Source organism: Sorex fumeus, unplaced genomic scaffold (genome assembly GCF_029834395.1).
Source record: "Sorex fumeus unplaced genomic scaffold, SorFum_2.1 ptg000087l, whole genome shotgun sequence".
NCBI lineage: Eukaryota > Metazoa > Chordata > Mammalia > Eulipotyphla > Soricidae > Sorex > Sorex fumeus.
This window is the reverse complement of record NW_026606144.1, coordinates 5,852,830-5,876,388: the sequence shown is the minus strand read 5'-3', so window position 1 is coordinate 5,876,388 and position 23,559 is coordinate 5,852,830. Positions and strand designations below refer to the sequence as shown.

At 52.3% G+C, this 23,559-nt stretch overlaps 1 protein-coding gene across 1 annotated transcript; it reads left to right on the top strand.

Annotated features, from left to right (window-relative positions):
* Positions 1–8,150: 8,150 nt before the first annotated feature.
* On the top strand, positions 8,151–9,242 carry LOC130039549 (hydroxycarboxylic acid receptor 2-like). The gene has a single exon (XM_056131424.1). The coding sequence runs from the start codon at positions 8,151–8,153 to the stop codon at positions 9,240–9,242; it is 1,092 nt and encodes a 363-aa protein (XP_055987399.1).
* Positions 9,243–23,559: the final 14,317 nt, after the last annotated feature.

Genomic DNA, 23,559 nt, shown 5'->3' with positions numbered 1-23,559 from the left:
AAATATTTGAAGGCATGAATAAGTGCATGTGAAGCATTAAAGGTGGCCTGGCAGAAAGTGCAAGATACTGTGATTTATTATGCTAACGCACTTGACACATAATGGAACTCTTGGGGTTCTGAGGCCCCTAGCAAGTCGCTGCATTGTCACCCCTGGTGTCCACTCCCAGGAAGAACGGCCGCAAGAATTCCCAGCAGCATCCAAGAACCATGAGTCCTCCCTCCAGTGACAAGCCCTGGACAACTCACACTTGTGCCTTAATGCTGGTCACAATTACAAGCCTTTACTGGGCTAATACCTTGTTTCTGCGGCTTAATAAAAATGGGTATTGAAAGGAAATCTGGGCTGTGTTATGGGCCTCTGTTGAAGAATCTGTAAGATTCTACCCTCCCAGGAAAGGTGTCTGAGAAATTGAGGGACTGGAGACACGGTACAATGGGGAAGGTGACTTCCGTGGCCAGCCCCAATGCCCCCTTGCACTCAGACCACACGTGGTCATCCCCTGAGCACCGCCGAAGGGTCCTCCTGAGCACAGAGCCAGGAACAGCCACTAGACATCCCTGGAAGTGGCCCAAAGCCTCTCCCGCCAGTCTGAGCAATCCAGGAGCTCAGGCCTGGCCCAGGGCCAGTTTCTCCCTGAAATGCAGCAAGGACAAACCGAAGTGAAAGTGAAGTCCCTCATGCCCAACGCTGTCTAGACTCTAATCTTGCTTCCCTTTTTAGACTCAGAGAGACAAGAAATCCACTTTATCAGGAGGACTTCTTCCGCAGTTCTAAGAAAAAGGAATATGGCCATTTGACAAACCTTAGTGGAAACTGCGAGAGAAGAACATAAGTGATCTGAAAGGCTGACAACTGCTCTTACTCGGCCCTGTAGGGAAAGGCAGAGAAAAGCCAGGGAGCACAGCAGACTGAGTCCACGGGAATGGCTGGGGAAACACACGGCCCCACTATCCCGCCAGGATGGAAACAGGTTCGGGGGACGGAGAAAGCACCAGGCCAAGGCCTTGACCTGTATGCAGGAGGCCCTGGGTGGGTGCCCGCACCAGCACTGCCGATAGCAACCTCCAGCCCAGAGGACTCCGAGCAAAGCAGGGCATAGCCACAGCCCCGCCCCCCAACTAAGTGGAGCCGGAAATAAAAGTCAAGCTGTTGGGCTGGGGTCTGGAGCCGCAGGGGGCACGATGACCCAGGGCGCCAGCCAGCTGTGAAGGCCTTTAGGGAGCCCCTTGGAGAGGTGGGGTCCCCCCAGGGCTGCTGGGGGAATGCAGCATGGCCTGAGCAGCGGCTGTGTGGAAAGGCAAGGTCCTTTCTGGAGCGGGATTCCCGGGGCGCAACTGCAGGGTTTTGACTTTGCTGTCTACAAACACACATCCATGGCCAGAGGGAGAGGACAGCAGGGAAGGCGTTTGCTTTGCATGTCGCCCACCTAGGTTCCCAGCAGTGCCAGGAGTGGTCCCCTAGTTAACCCTGAACACCGCTGGGTGTGACCGACCAACCAAAACACAGAACCACCACGAGGGCCAAGAGAATACAAGGGTAGGAGCATACGATGCCGACCCTGGCTCTATCCCAGGCACCAGTCTAGTCCTCCAAGCCCCCCCCAGGAGTGACCCCCGACCATAGAGTAATAGAGTACGCCCCGAGCACCAACGGCTGGGTTCCTGAAGAATAGAAACCCAAAACATAAACCACATGCGGGCGTGTGTCTCTGTGTGTAGATATAGGTGTATGTAACTAAGGCCTTTAGATCGCTGTACATCTCTGTGGATTCTCAGAGATCCAGAGGCAGACTCCGGGTAACAGCAGGTGGAGATAAAGGCAGAGACAGACCACAACAAACAGAAGGACTTGCCTACTTGGTCTCGATCCAGAAGCCTGTGGTGTGGGGGTTGGCTTAAGGGTTGTTCCTTCCTGCACCCCCTCTTTGAAAGACCCCAGCACGTACTGGGTGCCTCAAAGGAAGTGATTCAGGAACCCCAGCATCGGTGAGTCAGTGGGGAAGGTGAGAGGGAAGAAAGGGGAGCTGTCTGGGAGAACCAGGAAGATGGATGGGACAGGAAGGCAGAGGCCCACTGCATCCTGGTGACGAGCCTGTCTGCTGGCATCCTGCCCAGTGTTCAGGGACTTGAACCCCAGACCTCCACACACTAAGCACCGGCTCCATGCACTCTCTGGCCCCCAACTTCCCATTTTTTCTTTCATCTGTTGCTTGCACAGTTGGTGTTTGCCTGAGAAACCTAAGGCCGGGATCTCCTATGAAGACATATCATTTGGTCTAAGAACTATTTATGGCTGCCCATGAATTGGTTTTGGGGTACAATCAAGAAAATGCTGGGTTCAATTCCCAGCATCCCATATGGTCCCCTGAGCACCTTCAGGAGTAATTCCTGAGTTCATGAGCCAGGAGTAAGCCCTGTGCAAAGCTGGGTGTGACCCCCCACAAAAAAGCAAAAAAAAAAAAGTCCTTTATCTTTTGTCCATGGTTATTCAATTGTCCCAGCACTGTGCATTAAAAACACTATTCAGGGAGTAGAGATAGAACTGTCCTCAAGGGTTTAATTCCCTGTACAACGCCACACCAAAAATACCTCAAAACAAACACAAAACCTTGGGGTCTTGGGGTCGGAGCGATAGTACAATGGGGAGGGAAGTTGCCTTTCATGCAGCCAACCCAGGTTCAATCCCCTGAGCACCATCAGGAGTAATTCCTGAGCACAGAGCCAGGAGTAATCCGAGTAGCCAGTGTGACCCAAAAATCAAAAAGACAAAACAAAACCAAAAGCCACTAGTGGTATGGCTTTGCCCCACTGCCTGCTCTTAGCACCTTAGTTAAGTATCAGCTGGCATGGACGTGAGGGCGACTTCCAGACTCTCAGTTCGGTGTTGCTGGGCTCTCTTGAGGCCATGGCCACCCTACCTCAAGCTGGTACTAAGTTTTCAAAATGGGACTGGGAGAGTTTCAACTTTATTTTTCTTTTAGAGATTATTAGATGACCATTTTAGCCCTTAGGATTTGGCACCAAATGCTGTTTCCAAACCCAGCAAGACTCTTCCCCTTATCCCATACCACTGGTCAGCATTGGGCTTCCTGCTCTCCCACTTCCTCCCCGCAGTCCCAAGGTCTCTGCCTCCCCCCCACCGCGTGTTCTGCCACTGCTACTGATCATCCGCAGGGCAAGTCTCCCCAAGCCCCTTGGTGAATTATGCTTCCTGAAACTCACCCTCTGTGGCTCCTCCCAGAGGAATTTTGACAGGCTATGGCTCGATTTAACCTGCATAATGCATAGATGATTTGTTCTGGAATTTTTTTGGGGGGGTCACAGCTGGCCACGAACAGCTATGAACATACTTGTTCGGCCACACCCAGTGGTGCTCAGGGTTACTCCTGGCTCTGCACTCAGGAATTACTCCTGGTGGTGCTCAAGGGAACATAGGGAATGCTGGGAATCGAATCCGGGTCAGCCGCGAGCAATGCAAACACCCTACCCCTTATGCTATTGCTCCAGCCTCTATTTTGGAGTATTTGAGCTAATGCATTAGGAAGGCTTACTGGGGGGTCACAGAGACATGACAGACAGCGGGTGAGGCGCTTGCCTTGCCTTGCCTTAGATGCCTTCTAAGGTGTGAATAACTTAGGTTTAATCCCCAGTAACTCATATGGTCTCCTATACTGCCGGGAGTGATCCCTGAGCACAGATCCATAAGCAAGCCAGGTGTAGCCCAAAAACAAACACAGAGACTGAAGAAGAAAAGAAACACAGAGACGAAAAAATGGAAAGTTGGCTTAGGGCTGGTGATGGTGTTCAGAGGTAGAGCATTTGCCTTGCATGTGTGAGGCCTTGGGTTCAATCCCCAGTCTAGCAAAAGGTAAAAATGTTCTGCTTCTGGGCCAGAGCTATAGTACAGTGGGTAGGGTGCTTGCCTTGCACATTGGTAACCTGGGTTTAACCCCTGGTGTCCTCTCTGGTCCTCCGAGCCTTCCAGGAGTAATTCCTGAGTGCAGAATCAGGAGTAACCCTGAGCACCATTGGGTGTGGCCGAACAAGTATGATCTGCTTCTGAGCTTCTTTTTCTCAGGGCGGGGGGCGCATTCTGGCAGTGCTTGGGGGCCACTCTTGAGCTTATGGGGCTATGCAGTGTCCTGGATCTAACCCAGGGCCCCCAAATACAGAGCATATTTCCCACCCAGCCCTCTGACCCTCTCTCTGGCCCTGCTTAGGCTGGAAGCCCTGAGCAGTCCTGTAGGAAGTCCAGCTCCTCAGGGCTGGAGAGATTGGATGTGGGGAGGGCACTTGCCTTGCATGTGCCAGAGCCGGGTTCAATCCCCAACATCCCATATGGTCCCCCAAGCACCACCAGGAATAATTCCTGAGTGCAGAGTCAGGACCAGGAGTGATTCCCGAGCACTTCTGGGGTGTGACTCCCTAAAAAAATTTAAAACAAGAAGAAGAAAGAAGTCTAGCGACTAAATGCTCATGGTTGGGAGGACAAGATGCAAGAGACAAGAATGGATTTGAGGAAAACAGGCCGATTCAGGTGCTAGCTCCCCGAAAAGGTAAAGAACCTGTCCGCCAAACCCACTGAGCTCTCAGGCTGGGGTTGGTGGCTTGTGTAGGGCTTGTGTAGTTAGAACATCATGTGTCTGGGGCCGGAAAGACAGTATAGTGGGCGAAACACGGGAACGCGAAGACGGGGTCAGTCTCTAACGCTCCTGTGCTCCGGGGGCCATCTGCAGATGCTCCATGGACAGCTTCCCACCCGCTGCTTGAGCCAGCTGCCTTCTGAGACACCCCGAGGTGTCCCCAGATGACCCCTGGGAACCCATGGGCCAGGAGAGCCATGACAACACCAACACAGTTTTTTTATTTATCTATGGGAGGGGGATGCAGGGCACGTCGGGGGTGCTCAGGGCTTACTCCTGGCCCCAGGGATCACTTTTGGTGCTGGGGATCAAACCTGGAAAGCGCCGCAAGTCCTGGGTTACCTCTCCAATCCCTGGAATGATTTTAAATTGAAAAACAAAGTTCTGAGTTATGTTCGCATTTCAATTATCACAGGACAACATGGAGAGGCAAAGGAATCGTGAAGGAGTCTTTAAGTGAACCTCACACCAAACTCAGCACCCCTACTTACTGCTTTTGCTGCTGAAATGATTCAGTATAACAAGTTTCTGTACAGCTCATGCACTATAAAGAGAGAAAGGAATACGGAAGCAAGACAGGACCTGTTCCGGGAGCAGTGGGAAGACTGGAAATTCCATAGCAGGGCCCTGGGAGGGGAGGCAGAACTGACATTCTGCCCAGGAGCTGTGAGCTCTGCTTTTAAAGCCGAGACTGAGAGATGGGGAAGCCAAAGCACTCGAGGACAGATCCGGGGGTCTCTCACTGTCCTCTCTGCAAATTTGATTTTTCCATAGTTCATTTCTAATCCGATGATCATTGTTCAAAAGGGAGGGTTCCTGCAAATTCTAGGGTCCAAAAATAATGAGTGTTGATCTCAGATCATAAATGCTCTCTGGTTGCTCTGAGTAGCCCTGACAGACAAGTGCACTTCCCACGGGTGGAAGATGCTCTTCACAGCAGCAGGCCTGGGAGACAAACAGCAATTGTTCCACTGCAGCCTTCACACACCCACAGAGTGGGACCTGGGCAGGGACCTGGTGAGAGGTGGGAGGGTTCCGTGGTGGTTAAAGGCACAGGTATTGAAGCCCGTGCCACGTTCAAGTCCAAGCTCTGCTCCTAGCTGAGGGCAGTCTTGCTTGTCTCCCTGACCTGAACTTCACTTTCTTGACTCTGAAATCAGATTCAGTAAGAGGGAGGTGCTCAGAGACGAGAGCCCCAGTTATATCCCCTCCCCCATCTCCTCCATGACTTATTGGGCTACCAAACAGAAGCCCTTGGGAGTTCGGCACTTGCTGGCATCCAGGTGCCAACATCACCTTCCCTGTCATCTTTTTTTTTTTTTTTGCCTTTTGGGTCACACTCAGCGATACTCAGGGATTACTCCTGGCGGTGCCTGGGGAACCATATGGGATCGAACCTGGGTCAGCCGCATGCAAATCAAATGCATTCCCTGCTTTTGCCTTCGCTGTGGCCCCACCTTCCCTGCCATCTTCATCCTCAAGCACCTCAGACTCCCAAAAGAGTCTAATCATTGGGCTAAAGCATGTAGATATGTCTAAAATCCCACTTACTCAACTCAATGAAACAAGTTTCCTGTATCTTGCTCAAAACAGAACCCTCACAACCCTTGTGGCAGAGAGGAATTCCTAAGACCCAACACATTGGTAGAGCAAGCCTGGAAAGCAGAAGTGATGAGCACTGGCTGCGGCCCGCAGGGGAGCCAGTTTCAAAGGCCTTGTAGACCCAATTGCTCCGAGTTTCGTCATCCAAAACAGGAACTTTTCAAAAATATGGGGCCAGAGGGATAGTGAGTGGGTAAGGCGCTTGCACATGGCTGACCCAGGTTCAATCCTGGTACCCTATATGGTCTCTCTCCTGAAATACTATGAGTGATCCCTGAGCACAGAGCCAGGAGTAAGCCCTAAACACTACCAGGTGTGCTCCCCAAGTTAAATAAAGATTAAATAGCATACACCTAGTGGCATGGCCAAGAGTAAGCTTGCCAGGCTTTGCTGTGCAGGCAGGATACTCTCAGTAGCTTGCCGGGCTCTCTGAGAGGGACAGAGGAATCAAATCTGGGTCGGCTGCATGCAAGGCAAATGACCTAGCGCTGTACTATCGCTCCTTCATAAATCATTTGCATATTTATCTTTATATATTCTTCTTTTTCTTTTGGTTTTTGGGCCATACCTGGCAGTGCTCACGGGTCACTTCTTGCTCTGTGCTCAGAGACGATTCCTGACTCTGTGCTCAGAGATGACTCCTGACAGTGCTGTGGCCTATGTAGGGCTGGGGACTGAATCTACATGTCCCTTATGCAAAGCTGGGCTCAGTTCACTGGGCACTCTTTCTGGCCCCCTCATTTTGTTTTTTAAAAGTAATTTTGAGTTGGGGGCCATCCCTGGAAGGGCTCAGGACTTACTCCTGGCTCTGAACTCAGGTTACACCTGGAAGGCTCGGGGGACCATATAAGATGCCAGGATTGAACCTAAGTCTGCAGCATGCAAGGCAAACACCCTACTCTTATATTAACCACTCTTCATGGTCCTCCCATTATTCATCGATTTGCTCAAGCAGGCCCAGTAATGTCTCCATCGTGAGACTTGTTGTTACTGTGTTTGGCATATTGAGTATGTCACGGGTAGCTTGCCAGACTTTGCCGTGCGGGCAAGATACTCTCGGTAGCTTGCCAGGCTCTCCGAGAGAGGCGGAGGAATCGAACCCAGCTTGGCCAGGCTGGCTCCGTGCAAGGCAAACGCCCTACCGCTGTGCTATCGCTCCAGCCTCATTCTAATTCATTTTTTTTTTTTTAATTTTTAGTAGTGAGACACCATGAGGTACAGTTGTAGACTTACAAATTTTTGTGCTTGGGTTTCAATTATACAATGATCAAATACCCATTCCTCCACCAGTGCCCATTTCCCACCACCATGGATCCCAGTATCCCTCCCACCCCCCATCCCCCCCATCCCACCCTGCCTCTGTGGCAGGGCATTCCCTTTCTCATTCTAATTCTTAATGTTCCTGGAAAACCGTGTCATTTAGCATTGTGACTTATTATTGCTATTATCATTTTGTTCATTATGTAAGCTAATTAGGTGGTGATGAATTGGTTCTCTCTGTACTTTGCACCCAGGCACCAAAGCCCTCCTCTGTGGCACCCTAGATATTTCAATATCTCAGTAAATTCACCGATGACAGCTAGCTTACCAAAACAAATCCTTTCTAATTACAAACATTTCTGGTTCCTGTCTGGCCGGGGGATTTTTTTACATTACTTTATTTATGCAAACAGCAAGTTGCTTAATAGCTTTGCTGGCGGGCCCCCTTTCTCCCCCCCCCCCCCCCCCACACACTTTTTTCTAAAGTGATTTCGTAGTTTCCTGGTAACCATTCAGTCATCTATTTCAACACCCCTACATGACATAAAGGCGGGAGTGGAACCACACACCCGCCAGACAGATGCGCACCTCTTCCCCAGCCTTCACGCGGGGAGGCGCTGCCCAGGGCTGGCTCGATCCACTCATGAACCTGCCCCACACGCAGAACCACTCTCTGGAAATAAACAACAAGAACTGCTGTGTGTTCCGAGACGACTTCATCCGCAGTGTCCTGACACCCGTGCTGGGGCTGGAGTTTGTGTTCGGGGTTCTGGGGAATGGCATCGCCCTCTGGATCTTCTGCTTTCATCTCAAGTCCTGGAAATCCAGCCGGATCTTCCTGTTCAACTTGGCCGTGGCTGACTTTCTCCTGATCATCTGCCTGCCCTTCCTGATGGACAACTACATGAGGAAGTGGGACTGGAAGTTTGGGGACATCCCCTGCCGGCTGATGCTCTTCATGCTGGCCATGAACCGTCAGGGCAGCATCATCTTCCTCACAGTGGTGGCTGTGGACAGGTACTTCCGTGTGGTCCATCCCCATCACACACTGAACAAGATGTCCAACCGGACGGCAGCTATCATCTCTTGCCTCTTGTGGGGGGTGACCATTGGCCTGACGAGTCACCTCCTGTACACCCAGATGCTGATCAAGAACAACGATGCCAACCTATGCAGCAGCTTCAGCATCTGCCAGACGTTCCGGTGGCATGACGCCATGTTCCTCCTGGAATTCTTCCTGCCCCTGGGCATCATCGTGTTTTGCTCGGCCAGGATCATCTGGAGCCTGCGGCAGCGCCAAATGGACAGGCACTCCAAGATCAAGAGGGCCATCAACTTCCTCCTGGTGGTGGCCATCGTCTTCATCCTCTGCTTCCTGCCCAGCGTGGCTGTGCGCATTCGCATTTTCTGGCTGCTGCACACGAAGGGCACCCGGGACTGTAACATCTACCGCTCAGTGGACCTGGCGTTCTTCATCACGCTCAGCTTCACCTACATGAACAGCATGCTGGACCCGCTGGTCTACTACTTCTCCAGTCCCACTTTCCCTGGCTTCTTCTCCACCCTCATCACCCGCTGCTTCCGCAGGGGCACGCCCAACGAGCTGCACGTGAACCGGAGCACGAGCGTGGAGCTCACGGGCGACCTGGACGTCACCCGCAGCCTGCCAGGCACCCAGATTGCTGATGCTGGGGAGACCCGGGGCCCCTCTTGTCTCCCCCCAGCCTCTCGTTAGACAATGGAGCCAATATCTCAGAAGAAGCGATTTGTCACAATGTGGCATCGTGAGAAGTGGTCTGTGGTTTCCTGGAGCTTCCAGACTCAGGGTCTGGGAGTGAGGGGGGCCGGGAGGCAGAGTGGCACTCTCGGCTGCCGAGGGTCATCGCACAACCCTGGAGGTCCTGAAATGTGCACGTCTGACCTCTGACCAGCGCAGAGCTGAAGGCAGCCGAGCTGTGCATGTTTCTGCAGAATCCACAAGAGACTCCTGGCCCCGGGGACTCTCCTTCCAGCCCAAGGCCAGCCAGCTCTGGAACCTCTGGGGGTCACCTGAGTTGGCTCTCTGGTGATCTGTCGCCTCCTGGAAGGCTCAGTCGGGACAAGGAGAGCCAAGTGAGTGGAGGGAGGGTTGTGCTGCCCCCGGGGCAGCCCTGGCATCTTTCCACACACTAGTAGAAACTCAGTCACCTGGGTTTCGCAGGCCCTGTCCAACTCTCAGCCAAGCTGTTGGAGTAGATCAAGCAGAGGCTTGCCAGCTTTGTCTACTGTCTGGTGGGAAGAACAGGCACAGCCCAACAGCTCTGTGCTAATTGGAGGTTCAGAGAAAGACAGGAGCTTCTCTGGCTCTGTGGCTTGTGAAAGGCATCCTGCGGGCCAGCGGGGGGTCTCTCAGCTCTCCTGCTTGTGATTCAGTTCTTAGAAGTAACCTCCCCTTCCAATAAACTGCATCTGAGACAGTCTGGCATGGCATGTGTGTGGGCCAGGGCACAGAAACCCAGTTCCTACCTACGCTACCTTTATGGCCTGCCAACGGGGTCCTACAGGAAAGCGCAAAGGAACAAAAGGAGCTTTGGGGAGACACTTCAGGCTTGGCATGCAAGACCCTGACCATGTGCATGGTTTCTCTGCAAGAAGCAACCACCAATATTGAGCTAGAATTGGCCCCTGAGCACCACCAGGTGGCCCCTAAACAAACAAAAAAGGAATAAAAGAATACAAATGCTGAATTCTTTGCAAGAGATTTGGCGAAACTTTCTTCTGTTGAGACAGGGCTGGGAAATGGCTGGGAACAACGGCAAATGACCAGGCACGGGGCGGGGGGACCACTGGCCAGCCACTGTCCATTCTCCCAAGACTTCAGTAGTGCTCTTTGGTCTGAGTCCTGAGATAGCTGTGATGCCGGGGTTGGGCTCTGGTGGGGAGGAACGGGGAGCGTCCTCCAGGATGTTCTCAGTTCCCAGTTCCAGTCTGGGAAGGAGATGCAATGGTTTGAGTTCTGACAGGCCCAAGTTTCTGTTACGCTTTCGTTCCGAGCCGCCCTCACTCCTTTTCTTTGGCAAGATGAGGCTTGCCTGGCGCCTCGAGTGGGCTCCAGATAAGGAATGCAGAGCCAAACTCCCAGCCCCCGGGAGTGGCGGGGCGGGAAGAAAGACAGACGCTCTTGAGTTTCGAAAGCAGGTTCAGTGCATTTGGCTTGACTGGTTCTCTGGGTAAGTCCTCGAGGCTGCCAGTGCGAAGGGGAAGTCACCTTAGAGAAAGCATAGCGGGGGAAACTGGCCATCATGGGGATTCCCGACTGAAGGGGACTGCCCCGCTCCTCCTGTGCACACTCCCAACTCGTCACACTCTCTCTCTGCTTTTCATTTTCTTCTTTTGGTGGGGGAGGGGGAGGCAGGAACATCTCCTAAGCAGTGCTCTGATGGCTCAGGGGGCTCCTGCCTTGATTCTCAGCCAGTCTGGCCCATGATCCTGTCCAAGCGCCAGAGGATGTGTTGCTCCGTAGGCCCGCAGTGCCGGGGCTCCCCAGTGTTGCTCAGAGGCCTGCAAGAGCTGCACCCCAAAGCTTGGTGCTGGCTGCATATGTGTACCTTAACACTTATACCAGCTCTCCGGCCCCCACCCTTTATGGGGAGGTCCCAGCGGTGCTCAGGGGATGGGATGGTGTAGGGGTTGGAGCTAGGCTCCTGCATGCGCACAGCCATTGGGTTACCCCACAAGCCCTTCCATCCACCTTCACAAGTAAGCACAGAGTCTTGTGTGGAAGCTTCGGTGGGCAGAGAGAAAACAGGAGCCAGGCACTATTCTCCGATTCTCATTTAACGAGGGGAGGCAATGGGAAAAGCAGCTGCGCCATGACTGGAACAGGATCATGGGCCAGACTGGCTGAGAATCAAGGGGCCAACAGTGGATCTGCTCTGTGCCTCACTCCTGCTCAACCCTGGTGCCTTGTAAAAGCAACACCTATCACTGCCAAGTCTTCACTGGCCTTCTTCCGAGTCTTGAGTTTCTCCTTTTCTGCCCCTTGTAGAGATACTTACTACTACCCTGCATCCAGGACGAACTCATCTCAAGGTCTGCGTTAGTCACACCTCCCAAGACTCTTGTTCCTCGTGACTTATGTTCTGAGATGCTGGGAGGTCCCTCTTGATGGTGAATTATAGTTGGGGGGAGCAGCAGGGGCAGAGGGGGTCAACTCACTGTGATGACTGACTCACAGTGACACGAGGGGTGTCTTGGTCATCACCATGCTCTAAGTCGCTGGATCCATAAGACACTGTGCTGTTTCTATGCAGGATGTTGACTTTCAGTAACTTTAAGGGGAGGTTCTGGTTCTACCTCACAGAAAGGGCTGGAAGCCCAGAGAGTTTAAGAAATACGAGAGAGGTCACAGAACCTGTAAGTAATCAGCCCTGAGAACAAACATAGGCAACCTGACTACTGAACCTTGCTCCTAAAATGTCATAGAAGGACAAAGGACATCACTACAATATTGTCAAACCAGGACCTTCTCACACATCCTGCTACCATGGGCTGCACTGCACCACTCTTTCTTACATCATTTGAATGAAGAATCTGCCCACGGCTGGAGAGATAGGTCAGTGGGCTGGAGCACATGCTCCACATGTTTGAGATCTCAGAACGTCCTGGAGCACCACCAGTGATTCTCAGCCAACCGGCATGGAAATTCAATGCAGAGACCCAAGGATATGATGCTGGTGGTGCTTGGGTCCTGCAGTGTTCAGGGACCACATGGTACCAGTAGTCTAATCTGGGCAGGCACATACTGGGAACATGCCCTCACTGCTGTACAACCCCAGAGCCTCGGATGGATCTGAAAGACACTGTGCTGATCAGGGAGGACGATCTAAAAATGTGACTGACTTCACGGTGTAGTTACACAGCATTCTAGAAGCAGGAGATGGTGAAGAGCGCATGCGTGGTTGCTGGGGCTTGGGGAGGGCTAGAAAGCATGGGGCAACTGTGCCGTGTATGTCTGTGGGTGTTTCTGTGGGTGATTCTTCAAGGCAACAGAACCATCTGTGACTTGAATGTGGTGGCGGTGATACCAATCTACCCAGGGGACAGAACATCACAGATACTGAAATGGAGCGGGAGGAGAGTAGAGAGAGGGAAGGTGGGAGGGAAGGAGGAAGTGGAGGATTAAGAGAGAAAAAGAATGTACAGGAAAAAGGATGTAGATGGGAGCCCAGAGCTGTAGGATAAGGGATCTCCTTTTGGAATGAGGAAAACACATCCCCTCTGAAGAACTCAGAGCGTGTTTGTATAGCAGTGAGACTATATTAAATGCCTCTCACTGTTCCTGTAAAATGGCTTACTTGGGGGACTGAAGCCATAGTACAGCAGGTAGGGCGCTGGCCTCACACGCGACTCACCCAGGATCCAGCTCCAGCACCACAGATGGTCCCTCAAGTCCTGCAAGGAGTGATCTCTGATACAGAGCACCACAAGGTGTGGGCCTCAAATAAAAAAATAAATAAAAAATTAAATAAGTTGTTAGGATGACGTTGCTTTGTCCTTTTTCCCTGGACACAAGAAGCTTAGGTTTATTGGGTCACACCCATCCCAGTGCTCCAGAGTCACTCCAATTCTTTTGTTTATTTGTAACTACTTCTCTATGCTCTCTTCCCCAAACAGTTAATCAGCTTATTCCCCTAATCAGTTTCTGTTAATTTGTAAGGTCAGAACTTTCTAGGACACTGAACTTGTATTGTTAGTTAATATTGCCTTTCTCCTCTCCTTATATCTTTTGAATAGTTTACTTTAAAGCAATGTCCTTTTGTATGGACACAAGAAGATAATATTATGCTTTTGTAACTTGGGATTTAATTGGTTTTGAATATTATTCATTCCTGGGCATCAACTTAAGCCTCAATTGCCCTCATTTCCTAGTGCCCCCAAAAGCAGGGTCCCAGCGAGGGACTGGATAGACCCAGGGCAAGTGGTAAGCTATGTGCTAACCTGGCATCGAGATAGGCTTGGTCAAAGTGCCACAATTCTTAACTATAAGTTAAGAGTTTGATCATGGACAAATGCTGTCACGATCCAAAGGTAATGACGAGACTAGGGCCCTGCTAGGGATAGAAAAGACTACTCTGGCCTGAGCACTGTAGTCTGAGATTGGGATGACCTCAGGAGAGCAATTCTATAAGCTTAATGCATTTGTGTTCATACAAAATGATTAATATTATGAATGCTTATATGTTTATTGGATAAGGAGAGGAGAAACACGCCCATAGGATTCCGACCTTGGGTGAGTAGTCCAACTGAAAGAGAATCTGTCCTAGAAGCAGCATCCTCTGAGGGAAAGAACTTTACCCCTATTGATGGTGACCACACCTATGGGTAAGCCTTGCCCCTCATGGTATGGGGATTTAAGGAGACTGTAAGAGTGGTTGGGGGAATCGAGGTCAGATCCAGAGTCAGAGCCAGAAGGAGAAAGGGGTTCCAGATCGGGGGGGCTGGGAGAGAAGGAGAGACAGGAGTGAACGGGGATGAGAATGGAATAAACAGCATCTGATCAATCAACCGTCTTGGCCCTTGTCTCCTCCGCCATCTGCCCTTGGCCCAGTGGGCCGCCCTGACTGGGGGGCCGGTCCAGGCTCCCCAGAACCTGGGAGGCCAGGGGAAGAGCCGTCGGGGCCATCCCCTGGCTGCCCTCAGAGTTTTATACAACAAGTGGTTCATCTTAGGAGCCAGGGACGAGACTTGGCAACAAACACACACCTGTGCATGCACGTACAAAACCTGGGTTTCTTCTCCAGCATCACAAAAATAAAATAAGCAAGTCTAGAGACATTTGGAAAACTCCTAAGACCATAAATTTTCTTTAAAATGGTGATAAATTTAAAAAGTCACTGTCAGTGTCACTGTCCCTGTCCTCCTGCTGTTCATCGATTTGCTCGAGCGGGCCCAGTAATGTCTCCATTGTGACACTTGTTACTGTGTTTGGCATATCAAATACGTCATGGGTAGCTTGCCAGACTTTGCTGTGCGGGCGAGATACTCTCGGTAGCTTGCCAGGCTCTCCAAAATTTAAAAAGTAAATAAACAAAATGGTGATAAAATATACACAAAATGGTTAATTCCATGCTATGTGAATTTCATCATTCATGAAGTGTACAGGTAAAACCAGTAAAAAGAGTCCTGCTACAGTGATAGCACAGCGGGTGAGGTGTTTGCCTTAGACACAGCCAACCCGGCTTCGATCCCTGGCATCCCATACAGTCCCCCAAGCACCACCAGAAGTAATTCTTGAGTGCAGAGCCAGGAGTAACCCCTGAGCACTGGTTGGTGTGACTCAAAAATAAAAAAAAAATACAAAACCCAGTAAAGAAACCTTGACAAAGCTCCAGAAGTGACCCCTTCAGCCTCTGAGACTGTGCTGAGACTCAAGTGCTCAAGTGTGGGGGGTGGAAGGGAGGAACCAGCAGGTACCGTGCCTGCTCCCAGCCAGGCTGGGTTGGTCTCATAGAAACACATTTCTCCTGATAACCTTGTGGAGCAAGGCACAGGTGCCCGCGCAGGGCTGAGTGTGTGTCCCTGGACCCGAAGTCCCAGTCCCTGAGAATGTGACTGCGTAGAGATGGGGCTCTGAAAGTGGCCAGAACAAATAACGTGTGGAGACGGGACAGCACGTGGCAGGGAGACCTGCCTGGCAAGAGGACAACGACGGGTCCCATACATCACGGCTCTGCCCGTGGGATTCCCCGCCTCCAGTGCGAAGAATCGGGGCACCGTGACCAGTGTGTCCTCTGGCTGGAGGAAGGAGGGGGCTGAGTGGAAGAGTGAAGTAAGGTGAAATGAGCACCCGGGGGCTCATGTACTCTGGAGAAAAGAGATGGGTGCTAGAAAGGCCCAGGGAGTGGACCGCGACACCGTGACCCTGGGCGTTCAGTCCAAGGGAGGGATAGCGGTGCTGTGCCCTTAGCAAGTGCAGGGAACCCATGACTATCCAGACACCTCGTGAGCCCACTGTGCCAGCTTGGCCCGAACATCCTGGGTGTTGATCTAAAGCCGCCCAGGATACCGCCTGCCATGCTGCGCAGCCGAGAAATTCAGCTTCAGCAAAGCAGAACAGCAGAACGGGCTCTTTGGCTTCTCATAGGCAAACATTGCCAATTGCTTTGCTTGCCATCTCTCTTCTCTCTCTCTCTCTCTCTCTCTCTCTCTCTCCCCCTCCCCCTCCCTCCCTCTCTCTCTCTCCCTCCCTCCCTCCCTCCCTCTACCAATCGCAAGTGTCATAAAATGGCGTATGTTTTCCAAGTGATGAAAATGTAAGTTCAAATGCTGTGTGGATTTCCCCAGGAGACAGGACACTGATGTTTAATCATAACTTAGTAAAAACCATTGATTTGGAGCCATAAGCAGCCAAAAGCCACTGAATTCTCTTAGGGTTAGGAAAAGCTCAAGTGGCAGAGCATATACCTGCTGTGTTTAAGGCCCTGAGTTTGATCCCGGGTGCCCCACACCCTGCCCCCAGCACCAATGGGTGTGAAGCCTGGATATCGGCAGCAGAGAGTACCGCCAGTCTCCTGGACTTTGCCGGAGTGAGGGGCCACAGAGACACAGACTTGGGCTAGAGAGACAGAACAGGGAGACGGCATCTGCCTTGCTCACAGTCAGCCCAGGTTCGATCCCATCTGGTCCCCCAAGCTCTGCTAGGAGTGATCCCTGAGCCAGTGACAGGAATAAACCCTGGGCAAGGCAGGAGGGCGAGCAGGAAGGCTGACACTTTGGCAGTTCCCTCTAAACCTACTGGAGGATCTCGAACTCATTTCCAGACTGGAAAGCACGACGTGGCCAGGCTAACCGACTCACTCCAGGCATTCTGACCCCGAGAATTCCCAATGACCAAAAACAACTGACGTGGATGAACAGTGCTGGCGGGCACCCGGCTAGGTGGGCTTGGGGCACTGTTCCTAACGTGCTGGAAACCTCTGTGGTGCTGAGTATTTTACATGAGACAAACAAATGTGTCATGTAGCAAATCACCCAACAGGGGAGGGAGGAGCCCGGGAGCCCCCAGGTGAGAGCCAGTTACGACTCATGCCTGGCTTCTGCTGCGCATGCGTGGGGAGAGAGGAATGTAGTTCACCTGCCTGGCATGAGTGAGACCCTGAGTTCCATCCATGGCACCATAAAAAATAAAGAACCAGTCGAGAGCAGAATGAGAGAAAAAGGGAAATGTGTGAGGAAGCGAAGCACTCGAGGGTAACTGGAAAGACAAGACAAGGAGACCGTGAGTGAGAAGGTGCAGCAGTTGGATGGCGACAGGAAAGTTCCTGCGAGGCCATGGCAAAGGAGGTCACATTCACGGTGGGACACAGTTCCTGGTCCTACAAGAGGAAGGGAAGTGTTTCGCAAGTGGGGAAAGAGAAGACGCTCGCAGAGGAAAACACTTTCCCTCTCACAACAAAACAGGCTGGAAAAGGAAGGAAAGGAGAAATTTTCCAGTTGAGGAAAGACTAAGCTGTGGGTGAGCTGACAGGACAGCCCGATGAACTGGGAGAAGGGAGATGTGTATGGCAGAAGCTCAGAGCCAAAGCGAGAGGCAACACATCTGGAAGGGAACTGGTGACAAATGCCAGGGTAGCCCAGCAAAATAGGGGTGCAAAGTGGAAAGGGTTGTGCAGGGGTTTCTCCACAGGCCACATTTTACTGGAGCAAGGGAGGAGAGGGGGAGGAAGAGGAGCCGGAGAAAGTGCTTCGGGTACAGGATGCAGTTAGTTCGAGCTTCTGGTTATCAAAGAAAGGAAGTAGGAACCTCCCCATCCCAATCTGGGAACTCAAAAGCTCAGAAAGAAAAGGCGGATATATTTGACTATGTAAACATGAAAATGTTTTGTGCAACAAAAGATACCATAAATAAAGCCAGTTCCAGTGATGGAGCTGGAAAAATATTTGCAGTATAAACAATAGTCACCAACCTCTGTCGACCACTTGTGTGTGCCGGGTGCTGCGAACTCCAGGTCTGTGAGCTCATTTGCACCCAGATGATGATGGTGGTGGTATGGATGATAACTAAGACTGTCATAAAGATGAGTCAGCTGAGGCATGCCGAGGGCAAATGACTCGCTAAGGTCCCATGGTCAGCCAGGGGCTGAGCTCTGAGTGAGCCATTGGCTGTCTGACCCAGAGCCAATGGTCTTAATCATTTGTCAGTGATTGAGTCAAAGGTCAACTGGACACTAAATAAAGAAAATTTACAAACTGACTTAAACCAGACAACCAACCAATAGGGAAATGAATGTGGACTATAAAAAGACTGTTTAGGGAGGGGCAGAACCAAATGACCCCGATGGGTAGAAAGGAGGCAAGGATATGACAACAGCTTGGGTGCAGCTGGCACGAGCCACCAGCAGCAAGGACCACATGCACAGGAAGGATGGTCTCCCCCCGCCTTCCACCCCTAGCTAGGGAGGGCACACTGGCCTCGGCTGGGGACATGGAAACCAAACCAGCCCTTCCCCGCACCAATCCCACTCCTGGGAATCTCTTGAAGAAATACAGACAGCAACACCAAAGGCCAGGGAAGCTACGGCAGCATTCGTTTTGTGTTGGAGAACTGACCTCAGTATATGCCTGTGCAGAGGAAGGGCACGTGGACGCCATGGCCGCAGCCCTGGTGGCCAGCCCACAGATAAACACTGAGTTCCCTCTGACCCACCATTCCGCGTCTGTGAAGCCACCCGAAATAAACAGGTGGTCCAACAGAAACTGGACAGATATTCTAACAACACTTGCATTGCAAGAGCCAGAATAACTCAAATGTTCATCAACAGATGCCCAAAAAAGCAAATGGCTCTGTCCACAGAGGGAGCAGGATTCAGACACAGAGCCGGATGAAGTCCCTGAGCCAGGGATGGATGTAGGGCAAGCGGTCAGGCACGTGCTGAGCATGGTCAGAGCCCTGAGCTCGCTCGGCACCACACCAGCTCAGGATGGCCTGCGGTCACTGCGCAGCGCCAGCGAGGTCCCATGAATGAGAAGAGCACACACGAGTTGTGGAGGTGCAGGAACTTCGCGGACCTTCCTTCCCAGCCAGGCCAGGTCCAGAGCAGACAGCTGCAGCTCCACTGATGGTGAAGGAGAAGACAGGCCCGTGGTGCGGCCAGAGGGCAGGGCCACAGAGGTTGGGGCTGAGGGAGGTGCGGCCGGGAATTGGTGCCCACTTTGGGGACCTGGGCTTTCCTTCTGCGGTGAAAAGCTGTTTTGGAACGTGACAGTCTTACAACACTGTAAACTCAGTTCCCGTGGCTTTGAGGGGCCAGTGAGTACAGAGCTTCTACGGCACCTGCCTTGCCTGTGGCCAACTTGGGTTTGATCCCCGATGTGAGGCCAAGAAAGAAACTCACATGTGCATGATAGGCTGCTCTTGGCCTAAGTTTCTATTCCTCCTTGCCCTTCCCCAAAGACCTCCCTGAGACTGTCCTTGGCCGCAGCTAGAAATCCCCTAGACGCCTCCAGCAGTCCTATGATAAACAGGCTATCTCTGGACACAGCAAGGTGGGCATGGCCAATTAGCTCACAGACTCGCGTCTGCTTTGCGGAAATTCTTGGGAACACTGCCAGACATTGCTTATGTAAACATATGCCATATAATGTTCCCTGCAACTTGAGCCGGGGTCTTTGGTCAAGACTCCACTGTGTTGGGGGGGGGGGGGGTTGGAGCAATAGCGCAGTGGTGGGTAGGGCGTTTGCCTTGCATGCAACTGACCAGGGTTCGATTCCCAGCATCCCATAGGGTCTCCCGGGCACCGCCAGGAGTAACCCCTGAGCATCGCCAGGTGTGACCCAAAAAGCTAAATAAATAAATAAATAAAGACTCCACTGCGTTGGACCCTTTGCTAGAGCTAGCAATAAAGGGGCCTTGCACTTGGTTCCTCGCATCCGGCCTGGTCAATGGGCCAGCGAGACTCCCTTCCCGGGCACCCCATGAGGTTCCGAGTCCTGCTGGGAATCTGCCCTGGCGCCATGAGTGGACACCCCAACACCCCCACAGTCTGACCAGTCTCACCCCGTTCCACACGCAGCTCTGCGCCTCACCTCGAGGGGCCCGGCTGCTTCCCAAACCTGCAGTGCTCCCCTGCCGTGCTCGGCGTGCCTACCTGCGGCAGCCGAAGTCGCTTCTGCTCCGGCACCACCTACTGAGGCACGTTCCAGAATGTTCCTGCACGAGGGAAGAGGCCGCACCGGCGGGGTTCCGGCCCGCAGCCTGTCCCCCGCATGCGGAGAGCGAGGCCGCCTTAGAGGCAGCGTCACCCCTCTTCTCTGGGAAGCGATGCTCTGCTACCCACAGGCTCCATCTGCAGCCCATCTGCACTCGGCTGTGCCTCTGGAAACATCTGGAAGCTCTCTGAGGCGAGTCGCCGGGGCTGCGCGCCTTCCGGGGCGTGTGCGCATGCTCAGATGCGCGAGGGCTTCCGGGTCGCAGCCCTCCTCGCGGGGCTCCTCTGCCGCGACCCTGCGTGGGAAGGTGTGAGGGGTGGCCTAGGCACGCCTTTCAGAAAGGTTCCCAGAAATTCTGCTCCCACGTGCCCGACCCCCAAGAATCGAAAAGGGGTTGTTGGGATGAGGGTCTTGGGGCTCGAGCGAAGGGCCGAGCGCACACTCCCGTGTGGGAAGCCCGGGCTTGATCCCGGCACTGGGCGACTCCCATCCTAGCGCAGATTCTGCGCGCCGTTTGGCCCGAAGCCCACCAAACCGAAGATTAAATGAACAAATGTGCCTTAAAAGGAACTAATAGGGTGGCCAGAGTGATAGTAGACCGGGTAGAGCACTTGCCTGCATGCAGCCTACCCGGGTTCCGATCTTGGTACCACAAATGGTTCCCTGAGCCCTGCCAGGAGTGATTCCTGAATGTAGAACCAGGAGTGCCCCTGAGTGCAGCCACGCATGACACAAACAAACAAACAAACAAACAAACAAAAAAGAGCAAAGGAATCAACAGTCAACACTGCTCTGTGCCACGGTGTGCAGGAACCTTGAACACTACAGAGGAAGCCTTGCAGAAAATGACCCTGACCTGGGAGGAGTCTGGTGATCCTGAAACTCAAGCGGCAAATCCAAAGACAGGAAAATATTTGTGGGCGTCCAGGGAGCAAAGAGGGGAGCACCCTCAGGTGGGGTTCTCTTAAGGGTGTGATGCAAGCGTTTGGGGATCAGCGATGCAACTGTAACCAGGGGATTGGTTCCAGGGCAGCCGAGCCAATCGGAAGCAAGACAGGATGACCGGTAGAGAGAAAGAGCTTCCTGACCACATGCAGGCAGGTTGGAAGACGGGGACTCACGTCCTCAAAGCCACCACCTTGTCTGCATGGTCACAAGGAGGGATCTGTAGAGACAGAGAAAAGGTACTGCATTTTCAGGAAGAGCACACACTGGGCTGGTGGGTGCCCTGGAGATCAGTAAATTCACTCCCAGCTCACCCATGGCACAATCCACTGTGACTGCAAATAGAGTCCAGTGACAGTTCCATCCTCTTATCCTTTAGGAAAAGAGCTGGGGGTGGGACAGTCTCAACATTTGCAAGTTTTTGGTTTCTAATACTGAATCCAAACCCTGATTTCTTTGGGTGATTGTGGAACATTATAAATGGATTGAATACCACACTGGATTGTACTTTTTTGTTTTTGGCCACACCTGGCAATGCTCGGGGCTTACTCCTGGCTCTGTGCATGGGGATCTGTGCTTGGGGAGCCATTTGGGGTGCTGGGAATAGAACCCGGCTCAGCCGTGTTTCCAAGCAAGCACCCTATTTTTGAATAATGAAAATGACTCATTTTCATGGTTTATATTTCTCATAATGACAATGAGAAAATGTCATTTCATTATGTGAATTTTAGCTCAATTAAAAAAATATAAAGGTGTTTTGGAAATTCCACTGAGAATTCCTAAGGAGCTGTTTGCTTGGAGTGTGAGGGAAGAAGTGAAGAACAAACCAGAAGTACAAAGTTGGAGAGGAGAGAGAGAGAGAGAGAGAGACAGACAGAGACAGAGACAGAGACAGAGAGAGAGGTGGGGGGGGGATGGTGTTTCGGAAAAAGAATGGACAGACAGGATGGACGAGTTTTCGGTGTAATAGTCAAATGGCTGCAGCATCATCAGCTCTGACAGTCGTGTGGGCCCCAGACACTGGCGCCTGTGGGACTCTGAGCCTGGGGATGTGAACTTATGTCTAAGAGATACAGAACCAGCAATGAGGAAGTGCATGACACGCCGGCTGTATCTCACAGTCAGGGGGCTTAACTGGTCGTGGGCGGGGCACTCTGCTCTCCTGTGGTTCTGGAAAGTGGGACAGGGACCCCCTCAGGTGCCAGCTCTGCCCCACATGTGGGAAGGCAGGAAAAGGGGGTGGAGAGGGCTTTCCTTGGGGTGTTTCAGGGCTAATGCCAGGGATTAATGCTCAACTGGTGGGTTTGATCTTGATCTGCTGTATTTCTTGGCACTTGATCTTCAATCTTATGTAATTGTGTAATGTGCAAACCATGAAAACAAATGATTCCCATCGCCTGCAGTGAAAACACGTTTCTTGGCAGAGGATTGAAGGTGACAGGCTTTGCCTTTCTTGGTGGGGGTGGGGGGAAGGCACACTAGTGTCTGGGGGTGCGGGCAAGACCCCCGTTAACTCTGATCAGTTCCTCTGGATTGGCTCTGGGATCTGGGAGCAGAACATCTTCTGGGTGGGCTGAACCCTGAGTCGGTGGGTCTGAGCTGGAGGTGAGGTGTTGATTCAGGAAGACTCCAAGCTCCAATGTGAGATATTTCCAAAACAATGAGCAAGTGTTCAGAAATAAAAGGAAAGAAAACACGAACCCCAGCTGACATGGGGCTGCTGGTGAGGACACGGAGTTCAACCCAAAGGGCATCCTGGGGCCTGCAGGCTGCAGCGAGGAATGGAGGGAAAAGCTGGGAACACTCCCCCTCCCAACACACACACACACACATTCACACACACACGCACACACACACACACACACACACACACACACACACACGCTTACCCCCAGAATCCAGTTCCGTGGAGTAATTAAAGCACATGAGACAGAGTAACACTCCAAACAACAGGGTCCTGGAGAGAGACTAGATTCTGGGTGAAAACCTGAGTAATGGACTGAGGAGAGGTCAGAAGCACAGGCAAGGCCCCGACCTTGGTCCCTGCATCCCATACCTCTCACTGGTGCCGCCACCATATTCCTGCTGACCCCCAGCACCTCTAGGGACACCCCTGCCAGGCCCAAGCATAACCAGGTGTGGTCCCCTTAAAAATGAAAGTTAGTGCAGTGCTATAGTATAGCAGGTGGGGCATTTACCTTGCATGCGGTGAACCCGGGTTTGACCCCTGGCACCACATGGGATCCCCAAGGCCTGCCAGGAGTGATCCCTGAGCTCAGAGCCAGAAGTCAGTGCTGTATGATGTGGTCCAGAAAAATCAACACCCAGCAAACAAATAAACAACTCGGAAAATCTGACATCAAGCATCGGGACAAAAACATTCAAAGAGCACTGTAGCACTGTACTCCTGTTGTTCGTCGAATTGCTCGAGCGGGCCCAGTAACGTCTCCATTGTGAGACTTGTTGTTACTGTGTTTGGCATATCGAATACGTCACGGGTAGCTTGCCAGGCTTTGCCGTGCGGGCGAGATACTCTCAGTAGTTTGCCAGGCTCTCCAAGAGGGGTGGAGGAATTGATGGACCCTCTAATTTCTGATATTTTACTTATTAAGTCTGGAGGGATTTCTGTCAATAGCCAGATAATTACAAGATTGGTTTCTGTGGCTCTGGAGCCATGGCTGTGCCGGAGAGCCGCTCGTGGGGGGCAACTCGTGACCTCGGTAGGCCGTGAAGGATGAGCCAGGAACGCCCCCATTCCCATGAGGTTGCAGTTGCCCCGTCACTGCCGGCTCAGACCTGGCTTTCCAATAAGCTCTGAGGCGGCTGCCATCTGAGGCTGGCTCGGGCAGGCCGGCTGCGCACAAGGCAAATGCCCTACCGCTGTGCTATCGCTCCAGCCCAAAGAGCATGTTTGCTTA